Raw genomic sequence first — 12,538 nt, 5'->3', positions numbered from 1 at the left:
TGCAACTTGCAAATAGCTATGTACAAAAAAGATAAATACAAGATAATAATCAACAGGGGGAAAGGCACTAGCTCTAGGCATGATCAGAAAAGACTTCTTGCAGAAGCTGAGACTTGGGGCAGCCAGGTGGCTCAGTGAGTAAAGAGCACTGGCCCCAGAGTCAGGATGACCTGGGATTGAATCCGGGCTCAGATACTTAGCACCACACCCAGAAATAACTGGCTGTATAACCTTGAGCAAGTTACTTAACCCCAATTGCTTAAAAAAATAAAAAGCTGAGACTTGAAGAAAGCCAGGGAAAGGGAAAGAATCCCAAGCAAAGAGTATGGGGACAATCAGTTCATAGAGTCAGGAAAGAGAATGTCTTAGGCAGATCAAGTTTAACATTGCCTTATTTAACTGGTGTCAACTGAGACTACTTCCTGTTTCCTAACATTAGAATCAGGTGCATAAGGGACAGAAGAAAAATAGAGAGCATTGCAAACAAATGGAATATAATTAGCAGGCTACCGAGTTGTGTTAAAAAGATAGTCTTCAGTTTAACTAAGGGTGTCCCATTAATTTGGGAATGGCTGAACAAATTATGCTATATGAATTTAACAGAAATGGTGGAAGAGATGACTTGTCTCAACTGATGTGAAGCAAGCAGAACCACAATTATACAATAACAACATCATTCAAGGATAATTTTGAAAGCCATTATTACTTGCTGAGAACTGACAACTCAGCAGATTTTACAATACAATAACTCAATTTCATCCAGACTAGACTGATTTTGTAATATGAATAGAACATAGACTGAAACTTTCTTATTTTTCTGCAGGGGGGAAAACAAGGCAATTTGGGGTTAAGTGACTTGCCCAAGGTCACATCGCTAGTAAGTGTTAAATGTCTGAGTTCAGATTTGAACTCAGGTCCTCCTGACTCCAGGACCAGTTCATTGAGCCACCTAGCTGCCCCTGAAGCTTTCTTTTAAGTATTCTGTAGGGGAGAAATGCCAAAAAATAAATTTAAGGATATGAACAAAATGACAAAGGAAAATATTCACTCTACTTAACAAATATTTTAAAATACCTTAGTCCGAATATCAAAACAATGCATTGTTATCTATTAGTTAAAGCACTAATAAGCCCAAGTGAGCAGTCAGTTAATAAACATTAACTAAGCCCCAGCTGTGTGCCAGGCACTGGGCTAAGTTTTGAAAATATAAACAAAGGCAAAGAAAGTTCCTGCTGTTATGGAACTTAGAGTATAATGTGGAAGAAAACATACAAACTCTGTACAAATTACATACGATATAAATTAGAAATAATGAGCAGAGGAAAGACAGTAGAACTAAGGGGGATCAGGAAAAGCTTCCTGATGGAGATAAGATTTAAGCTGAGACTTGAAGGAAGCCAAGGAAAAACAGGAAGAGGAAATGAAGAGGGAAAGAATTCCTGACATAAGGGACAATCAAAGAAAATTCACAGAATCAAGAAGAGATGGGATTACTTGTACAAGGAACAGCAACGAGGTTAGTATCAGTAGATCACAGAGTACATGAAGACAGAGGAGTATAAGGTATAAGAAGACTAGAAAGGTAGCAGGAGAGGCCAAGTTATGAAGAACTTTGAACACCAAAAAAGACTTTCTATCTGACCCTAGAATGATAGGGGGGCACTAGAGTTTAAGTTGCAGGTGGGGCAGGTATTACATAAACACAGCTGAGTGGAGGATAGACTGGAGTGGAGAAGAACTTGTGGCAAAGAGACCAACCAATAGGCTACTGCAATAGTTCAAGCACTTAAGATGAGGGCCTGCACCAGCATGGTGGTAGAATCAAATGTATGAGATGTTACAAAGGTAAAACTGACAGGTCTTGACAACAGATTGCAATTATTCCAGTATTTTGTGCAATATTATAATTCTATTTGGCTTGAAAATAAGATTTCAATAGTAAATGTGGAAAGGGCTGTGACTGTGATACAAATTAGTCAAACCATTCTGGAAAACAATTTGGAAAAATTCACACAGATACAGAAAGAGATGATTATACCCTTGATCTTGTCATCACCCACAAGTTTTCCATTTCCATGTTAATGAACTCTGAAATTCCTTTATCTGATCACAGTCTTTTATCATTCCATCTTTCCCTTTGCCTCACAACTCTTATTCCAATTCTTCATTCTCACTATGACCTCCAATCCCTCTACCTCTCAGTACTTTCTTACACCATCACCCCTACCCTAGATATACACTCTTCCCTTTCCCTTCTTGACCCATTGGTGAACAAATTCAACTCTATACTATCCTCTACTCTCTAGTTCCTAGCCCCTTAATCTTATTACCTGTCTTTTCCTATGGCCTTTACCATGGCCTAGCCTTACACTGCTCCTACCCTCCCTTACCTTAGCCACTATTCACATGCTACTGAATAAAGCTGGAGAAAATCATGAAACATCGTTATATGGGTCCACTACAAATTTGTTATATGATTTCAATTGAGCCCTTCCTGAATCAAGATTTTTATACCTCCCCAATTCACTATGGCACTCACCATAGCAACTTTTTTATACATTTTCATTTGTCCTCAAACCTTCCATAATTCCCCCTCCATCTACCCTTTCAGCTGAAAAGCCTGATTCATATTTCACTGAAAAAAAACTGAATTGAATTAGTAATTCACCAAGAGCTCCCTCTTTTCCTTACCTCTTCATTTCATATCACCCAGATGACTTTTGCCACTATCTCCTCCATCACTCATCTCACATGAAGAGGTGGCCCTCCTCTTTGCCAAAGCAACACCTTCTATATGCATAAGTGACTCCATTTTATCCTGTCTCCTCCAGCAGATTGTAGCCTCTATCATCCCTAGTCTATTTCTAATCTTCAATCTCTCACCATCTTCCTGGCAGCTTGATGGCTCTCTAAAAAAGACATTCCCATGTCTCTCTCATCCTTAAGGATCTTCATTTTATCTGTTCATGCCTACTATCTGTCATGTTATAGCTCTTTGCCCTTTCATGGCTAAAATCCCTCTGAAAAACATCTGCAAAAAGTGCCTCCACTTCCTTTCCTATCACCTTTTTCTTAATTCTCTGAAACCTGGCTTTCTAAAGTTATCATTCAACTGGAAATTCATCTCTCCAAAGTTACCAGTGTCTCTTATTTGATTTGGATCTAGCAATCTATTTTTTTACAATTCTCATCCTATCATTCTTGATCTTTATGCAGGCTTTCACACCATTGATCACCCTCTTCCCCTTGACACTCTCTTATCTCCAGGTTTTCATGACACTGCTCTGTCCTAGTTCACATTCTACCTGTCTAACCACTCCTCAGTCTTCTTTGGAGACTCTTCATTTTTCCCTCTATAGTATTTCTCTTAGTGATTTTGTTTCCCATATACTCAATCATAATGTCTATTCAAATGATTCCCAGATCAATTTGAAAAGCCTTAATTTCTCTCCTGACTATTAAACATCTTGAACTGGATGGCCCATAGACACTTCAAAACTCAACATGTTCAAAACTGAGCTTATCTTTTCCCCAAAAAAAACCTTTTCCTCTTCCTAACTTGGAGGGCACCAATATCCTCCTAGCCCCCCAGGCTCAAAACCTAGGTGTCACACTTGACTCTACACTCTATTATCCCCCAAGTCTCATCAGTTGTTAAGTCCTGTTGATTCTACCTTAGTAATATATCTCATAAGTGTCCTCTTCTCTTCTCTGACATTGCCACCACTCTGGTTCAAGCCCTCATCTCCTCATGCCTAGACTATTGCACTAGTCTTTTGATTGGTCTCCCTGCTGCAAATGATCTGCCTAAGATGCAGGTCTGACCATGTCTCACACACACCCACACCCACCCACACACACACACACACACACACATACCCCTCCTCTCAACAGATTCCAGTGTTTCTTAACTACTTCCAGGATCAAATATAAAATGCTCTGTTTGACCTTGAAAACCTTTTATAACCTGTCCCCTTCCTACCTTTCCAGTCTTCTCACACATTTCTCCTTTCTACAAATCCTATGATTCAATAACATGAGACTTTCTTTGCTTTTCCTCACACAAAACACTCCACCTCCCAACTCTGTGCATTTTATGTAGTTGTTCCACATGCCTGGAAGTCTCTCCTTTCTTATCTCTACTTCCTAGCTTCTCTCTCTTCCTTCTGCTCTCAGATAAAATCCCACCATCTGCAAGAAGCCTTTCCTGATCCCGTTAATGCTAGTACCTTCCTTCTGAGATTACCTCCAAGTTATTATGTATGTATATATACATACATACCTTGTTTGTACATAGATTTCCAAATGTTGCCTCCTACAATAGAAGAAGCTGAGAACAGAGACTATTTTTGCCTCTCTTGGTATTTCTAATACCTGAGCATAGTGTCAGACACATAGCATACCCTTAATAAATGCTTATTGAACTACTCACTAACTATTTGAGTTATGGAAACACAACACAAGTGACGGTACCACCCCTCGATCTTTGTCTACACAGTTCATGAGGCCCAGAAGCTTATTCAACTTCAAATGTGCCAAGCATTATTTTCCCATTGTTTCAACATCATCATCACTCACTTTCCTGGACATAGAAGTATATATATACTATCATTTTGACACTTGACAAATCAATCACCTTGATATAGGCCCATCTACTGACAACAACTTTTGCAACCACTAAAACTCCCTAGGCTCTATTAAAATCAGTCTGTAGGCAGAAGCATAGCATACCTATATATACAGTCCTACTTGTTCACTCTCCAATTAGTCATGATGCCTAAACCGAATGTAAGGCCAATCTTAAAGGTTTTCTGCCTTTATATTTATGTGCCCCTCTATGTGAAATTTAATGATCCATGATATATTTCTTTTATAATAACCCAGGAGCAGGCCTCAGGTACCTATTCAATGTAATGTACACAGTTGCCCATAACTGCTGGTGGGCATGATAGGGATATGCTGCCAGGCATGAAAATGTTTTAGGACAAAACCCAGTGTGGTATTCAGAATGCCTTCTGTAATTTGTACCAACTGCCATCCTTCAGTAGGTAGCAATAGTATCAACTTTCACCATTTACCTACTCCCTTTTAAGGGATATGATACCATCTTAGTAGTAGACATCCTAAATTACCTAACTTTCTCTCTCATGTTGGATCCCCCACAACAGCCAACACAACCCATATTTCTGAGGATAATTTTGCAGCTATCCAGCCTACCTATAATATCATCTATAACCAAGGGACCCAATTTTTCCTACACTTCTTGACTGCAACATTCACACCCGTTAGTAAATATTCATAGCATATTCCACAGCATATTGCATTCAGTCAGATAGATGGAGAGCACAAACTTAATTGACTCTGCTATACTATCACTGTTGCTACATTTCATAATATTCAGGATGACTAGGAAGAATTTTGTTAAAAAAGCCACTCCAATCATCTAGCCAGAGCATACCCTTCCCACTCATGTCTTTCCCCCCAGTATATAGAAGGGTTGATGACTATCTGGGAAAGTTAAATGGTACCTAGGATGATATATAGCCCACCCAAAAAGTAACCAAAGTGACAAAAATAGGTCAATGAACAGCATATTGCCAGGAAGCATTTGAATATAGCAGTTCAAGTCTGGCACTCTTGTTCTGACATCCACACCTATAGATCTTCCCTAAAATTGGCAAAGATGTCCTATTACCATTACAGAGGTATTCAGTCCTTCAGCCTACCAGCTAGAACCACCCTTCTCACTATTTTCCCTGTGTTCCACAAGTTTTTCTTACATTTAACCCCAACTTATATAGTCAGTCAGGCAATAAACACTGATTAGGCAACTTCTATATGCCAGGAATTGTGCTAAGCACTGCAGATACAAAGAAGGGCAAAGACAGCACATTCCCTCAAGGAGCTCACAATCTAGTGGGGGAAATAACATGCAAAAAAACTGTGCAAACAAGCTATATACAGGATAAAATGGAAACAATCAACAGAAGGTAGGTTCTAAAATTAAGAGGGATTGAGAAAGGCTTCCAGTAGTACTTGGTATTTTAACTAAGACTTGAAGGAAATTAGGAGGCAGAGATGAGGAAGGAGAGCATTCCATAAATGAAAGACAGCCAGTGAAAATGACTGAAGTAGGGAGATTGAGTCTTTTTTTTTTAAATAGCAGGCAAATTATACCATTTGAGTCTTCAACCACCTCTAATTCCAACTAGACAGGGGAGAAAATATATTGTCTAGGATATCTCAGACTCAAGAAGGCAAAGGAGGAACCTCTGATATTTGCTGGACCTATAAGGGTATATGTGCCCAAGAAAAGGACATGGGATCTAGCACACACAACATCCTAGAATTGGTAGGGATATTTTCCTGATATCATCCCATTATGCCATATCTTTGAGGTCTAGAAGGCATTCTGGGATAGAAAAATGTATAAGTCAATGACCTGATTAGTACAGCTAAATGAAGAGAGATAATAGTAGGGCCCACCCATAACCATGTTGGCATTTCAACGCAGGGTAGGAGCAGGAAACACATTCCATAGCACTGAATTAATCAACATGAGGATGCTTTCTAGAATGTCAAGCAGTTAGGGATTTCTGGGTTTGGGTTAATACATTTCAATGATTGTAAGCTACCAATTAACATAAACTACCTTATGGTTTTAGAGTTCTGCTTAATCACATAAATAACAGATGGAACTGAAGCACCAAGTACATACTATTTATTAAGAATGTCATTAACAGTAAAGAACTTTGCATACTTTGACAAAGAAACCTTTTCTGTGACAGGAGTCAAGAAGTTCATTTCTACCACATGCTTTTATCTTGGATTTGAATCTTCTTATAGGGCTCATTTTTTTCAGAATAAGGATACAGCAAATAACAGCAGTGGATCAAATGGTGAAGTCTTTTTATTCTGTTAATGACATATACACAACCTATCTTTGTCTATAAGCTTGGAAAAGCATGAAAGGTATGGCCCTGAACCAACTCTTCCCTACAGATCCCAGATTATATTTTTTAACTCTGGTGGAAGTATTAGGGATAAAGTATCTCCTTCACTTCTACCCCCTTTCTAGAGTACAAAAGATCCTGTTTAGATTGTGTTTTGAAATGGCTATGGGAAGCAATATGGTATAGTGGAAAGAATGCTGAATCTGGAGGCAAAAGACCTGGGTTAAAATCCAACCTCTGCCACTTACTTGTGGGACCTTATAAAGACACTTAGCTTCCCTGAGCCTCAGTTTCCTTATCTATAAAATGAAGGGGTTGGACTAGATGGTCTATGAAGTCTTTTCCAGCTAATGGATACTAATGGAGGGTCATGAGGAATGCAATCAATTCATAAGTTCTAATCCATTCTTTGCAGTTCTGCCAAATTTATCTTCCCCAATGACGGGACTGCTTCTCAAGCTCACAAACTGTTTTGCCTTTATATGTGTATCCTCACTGTTTAGCATATACCAGGCACTTTACAAATGCCTGCTGATTTATTGACAAATCTTCAACATGGATTACCCCACACATAAAGTATTCATTCTAGGGAAAATCATATTTGAAATTATTTCAGGAAGTAGTTACTATTATCCTAGATACACTATATTAGGCATATACAGAATTGTTTATATTAAAACACTTACTAAAAGGCATATTGTATCCTGAAATGACTTATAAAGTATTTTAATTATATAAAAATATAACACTTTCCAAGATAATTGGCAGAAAATGTCAATTACTGAATTTTGAATGATTATTGGTTAGGCCTTGGTCAAGGTTCGAATTGATTGATTTTGTGGGTTCAGTCCAGGGAATGACATCCTGAATGTCATAGATTCTATTCCAAAATGACTCAAAGTTCTTGGCATCTCAAATCTCTGATATAGCAATCACAGTTCTATACCAGTTATTTACAAAACATTAATTGTTAGACACTATCATTTCAGATAGTTGACTGAACTTATCTCAGTTGAATTCAGCTAATTTGTGGATAAGACATAATCTGAGCTGACATTATTGTAAGGATAAAAACAAATGGTGTACTCTATCTCCATTTACACTTAGGTGAAAGCTTACAACACTAATAACACTTTAATCTGGATGCTGATGTTTGATTATTTTTACTTTTGTGAATAGGAAAGGGAAGAGAAAGCAAAGGGAAGAAAAGGAAAAGAAGAAAAGAAAGGTTAGAAGTAAAGGAAGTAGAAATAGAAGAAGAAAGGGAAGGGAAGGGAGTGAAAGAAAAAATAAGTCTTTGCTAAGAACCAAGGAGCCAAACTACAAGAGATTCCTATAGTATGATTGAAGCAATAGGTTCAATTTCATGTAAGGTCTTAAATACACATGGATAGATATGTGGCATTTCTATTGATGTACATTCTCTGAGATAGATATATGGGTATTTGGCAATAAAAGTAACAATGCAAACTTAGCAAAAATACATACATAAATAGGTAGAAAGATCTAGTAATCCCACTAGGATAGTGAAAGGATATATAGGCATGAGACAGGATAAGGATAAGAGAAATAGAGGCAATATGGTCTAGTAAATAGAGTGCCAAGCTTGGAATCAGAAAGACTAGTTTCAATTCTTTCTCAACCACTTAAAATCATGACCATGACCAAGTAACAACTTTTCTAAGCCACCATTTGATAAAAAGAGAATGATGATACCTATAATATCTACCTTATAGGGTTTTTGCAAGACTCAAGTGAGATCATATATATTAAGTACTCTGTAAACGTTAAAATTATGATAAATGTCAATTATTATCATTATTGCCTACCACTATAAAGTCTATAAAAACCATTGTGGGCAGTACCTCATGATGATAATCAAGTCTGGTCACTCATCCCTGCTTCAGAAGGACAAGTAGGCCAAGGACTCAAACAGTGTGGTTTGCCACAGATAGAATACCAATGTCTTATGCATAAACCTGGTTCTTTTGGAATCTGCTCCTTCAAGTCTATATACCAGGAATCATGTTTGTAAATTTCTGGGGTAATAGAGATTCCTTTGAAGGGGGTAAGATGGAACTCTTGGCCTGTGTCACTTTGGTGTACTCAGATGGAATGTGGAAACAGGTCAGGCTAAAAGGAGACTTTGCCACTGAATAAACATGACTTCAAACTAGGGCAAGGCAGTTCCTCTCTTAAAGAGCAGTTCTAATGCACCTCAATCTCTACTTATTATGTACCTTGCCTAATTGAAAGTCTTGTGGACTGTGTTAATTAATTTCAAAGTGGCCCTCTGTAAAGCCAAGCACAAGCGGCTTTCCAGAGGACTGCTGTTGTGAATAGCTTCAAGATCTGATTACATAGTATAGCCAACACTCTATTTATTCAGTAACAAAACATTCACAGAAAATCAAGGTACAACATTTACAATGTTACAACTTTTCACAGAAAATCAAAATATAGCATTCATCATGTCACAACTCTACAACTTACCACTAAAATGGCCACATAGTTTTCACCGCAGGGGTCACATAGTTTTGAACAAAGTACAATCATTTAGTCAATCAATCACTTAGTAACTCAATCATCCAATCATCCTTAAGGGACACAAAATACAAAAGTCAAAGTACTCCACCCCTGGAGTAGTCTCAATTAGAGATTAGTTTTCAATCATAAATAAAATACATTCATTTAGTCAATCACAAAATCCTTAATTCAATCACAAAGTACAAAAGTCAATGTTCTCTACCCCTGGATCACAGTAAATCATAATCTTGTCAGTCAGTACACAGTATCCAAGTAAAGTCTTCTTTCAGCTTGACTCAAGGCTGGCTCTCAGCTTCCCTGGTTCCCCTTCCATGGTTCCACCTCCTACCTGAATTCACCAAACTGTCACCTGGGTTCAAAGGCAGATAGCTCCCAGCTCCTTGTCCAGCTCTCAGTGCAGTCCCTGTTCCATACTGAAGCTCACAGTGTCCAGTCCACCTTAAATCTTTTGTAGTCTCTATTCCTGGGAAGTCAAAGCTTAACAAAGCCACAGACAAAGTACCAATGGCACAGTCATGCCTCCTCTGGCAGCTCCAGCTGACCCTCAGAAGTCTTCAGCAGCTTGACTGGCCCTCAGAAGTCCTCAGCAGCTCCAGCTGGCCCTCAGGAAATCCTCAGCAGCCTCAACAGCTTGGCTGGCCTTCAGAAGTCCTCAGCAGTTTGGCTGGCCTTTGGAAGTCCTCAGCAGCTCGGCTGGCCCTCAGAAGAAGCTCTGCCACCACAAGCTCCCAGGAAATTCTGACTTTCCCAGCTGGGGTTTTTCCTTATATACAGTATTGCTCCTCCCTGTTCAGCCCCTTCCTGGTACATCAGCAACAGGGGTTCATACCTTCTGTTTCTTTAACAGAGGCTTAATTTGAAACTAGGTGCTAAGTATCTCTTGGCTTAGCAATACAAAAGGATCTTCAAATTTCATTACTATTAAGGACAGCCAGGTAGCACAGTGAGTAAGAGCACCGGCCCCAGAGTTGGGATGACCTGGGATCGAATCCGGGCTCAGATACTTACCACCACACCCAGAAATAACTGGCCGTGTAACCTTCAGCAAGTTACTTAACCCCAATTGCTTAAAAAAAATAAGATAAAAAGTAAATTCATTACTATTATATACTCCTAGAGCTAAGGTTCTTAACCTGGAGCCCACAAACTTATAAAAATATTTTTCAACTATATTTCAATAGAACTGACTCTCTCTGTGATTTTATGTATTTATTTTATGCACTTAAAAATTATTCTGAGGGGAGGCTAAATGGTACAGTGAACAGAGCACTGGTCCTGGAGTCAGGAGGACCAGAGTTCAAATCTGGCCTCAGATACTTAACACTTACTAGCTATGTGACCTTGGGCAAATCACAACCCCAACTGCCCTACTTTCTCCCCTCCAATAAGCAAAAAAAATTATTCTGAGGAAGATCCGTAGACTTTACCACAATGACAAAGGAGTTCAGAACCTCTTCCCCTACAAAGGTTAAGAATGCCTGTCTTACAGTTACTCAACAACAAGAGAGCAGCAATTGAATTGTTTTTCAGGTACATCTCCTAAAGACTTACAAGAGCCACAGGAAAAAGGAAATCAGTAATTTTTCTCTGGCCATGTCAGAAGCCTCATAATCCTCTACTGTTTATTATGTTAGCTTGGGATATATAAGTTCTTGTTAATGCCTTGTACCTTTTGAGATCTAACAATAAGATGCAGAAATCATCAGATTTATACAGTGTGAATTTCTAAAAATGGTTCTTGCTACAATATAATACTAGCAGGTTGAAATCCTGCACATTCCTTGCTGGTTTTGTGGACACCAACACAATAGATTACCATTACTGGATGTTATAGTGGGGGTTGTTTTTGTATATAAGTTGTTCTACATAGCAGCTCAGTTCCGTTCAAATGTTAAGTTCTTTGATTCTATTAATTTATTTTAAGACATATCTTGGAGCCACTAAATTTGAAGTTTTTTTAAATATTCCACAGACACAGAAAAATGCATAAATTAGGAATTCATTATGCTATTGATATATCTAGTTGTTTCCTTATTTTTATCCTTCCATTTCCTATTGTATTAGTAAAAGGAATAGAACATATAATGAATTATAATACTTGTGTTACTTTTCTTTCTAGGGTGACTCAGGTGGACCACTGGTTAGCTCAGATTCTAGAGGCATTTGGTTTCTTGTTGGAATCGTGAGCTGGGGAGATGAATGTGCTCTTCCAAATAAGCCTGGAGTCTATACTCGAGTCACTTACTATAGAAACTGGATTGCATCAAAAACTGGGCTCTAGGGTCAACAGTTCCCTATAGATTAAAGCACACAGGTTATTTAATGTCTTTTACCTACTAAACCACCTTTGATTAAAGATAAAATTCCCTATGCATGGTAAAAGCATACATAATTCAAGGACTGAATTTGTTCACCCATACCAATATGTCTTTGGGTTTATTAAGGGACCAAAATGCCATTTTAAAATGTAAATCTTTTGCAGAAACCATACACTTGAATAGGTTTATGTAATGAATTTAGTGAGTTTTTAAATGTTAAAATTTTATTTTAAATATTATACTTTTCAAATTTTTACTTATTTGCTTCTTTGTCTAGAAAGGATAAGCAAATTAAAATGTTCAATACAGCAACCTATTAATAGAATACTTCAAGGTGTGATAACAGATATCATCAAATAACAACACACAGAAGAATAGCCATAGAGCTAAAAGCAACACAATTACTACATATTTATAAAATCTTATAGCAAAATAATATTATTCACAAAATAATTCAAGTTGTCCATATTATAATATATGGAAATAAGCAGCATGTGTTAGCTATCTAAAACACTTTGGGGACACATTTCTGACATTCCTAATACATTAGTTTAATATATCCCTCTACTTCTCTGTATGTTGATTTTCTCATCTCTTAAATGAATAGGTTACTTTTGCTGCATATAAAAGAACTAAATCTAAAAAGAATTCAAAAATAATTTTGAAACTCACAGGACTTAAAATTGTAAAGGACCTTAGGGGTGCTTTAGTACCAATTGC

The 12,538-nt window shown here is 37.8% G+C and overlaps 1 protein-coding gene across 1 annotated transcript in view; it reads left to right on the top strand.

Annotated features, from left to right (window-relative positions):
* Nucleotides 1–12,253, top strand: part of LOC138174764 (transmembrane protease serine 11C-like) — a 130,333-nt gene extending 118,080 nt beyond the window's left edge. Inside the window, exon 9 of the mRNA XM_069105048.1 lies at nt 11,620–12,253. Within this exon, the coding sequence (XP_068961149.1) occupies nt 11,620–11,781 (162 nt within the window). The 3' untranslated portion in view covers nt 11,782–12,253. The remainder of the gene's footprint in view (nt 1–11,619) is intronic.
* Nucleotides 12,254–12,538: the final 285 nt, after the last annotated feature.

This window comes from Petaurus breviceps, unplaced genomic scaffold, assembly GCF_028583685.1.
Source record: "Petaurus breviceps papuanus isolate PSGF00001 unplaced genomic scaffold, PetGlider_PUasm1.0 76, whole genome shotgun sequence".
In the NCBI taxonomy this organism is placed as follows: Eukaryota; Metazoa; Chordata; class Mammalia; order Diprotodontia; family Petauridae; genus Petaurus; species Petaurus breviceps.
Note: the sequence above shows the minus strand (reverse complement) of the source record. Positions and strands in the feature narration are given on the sequence as shown.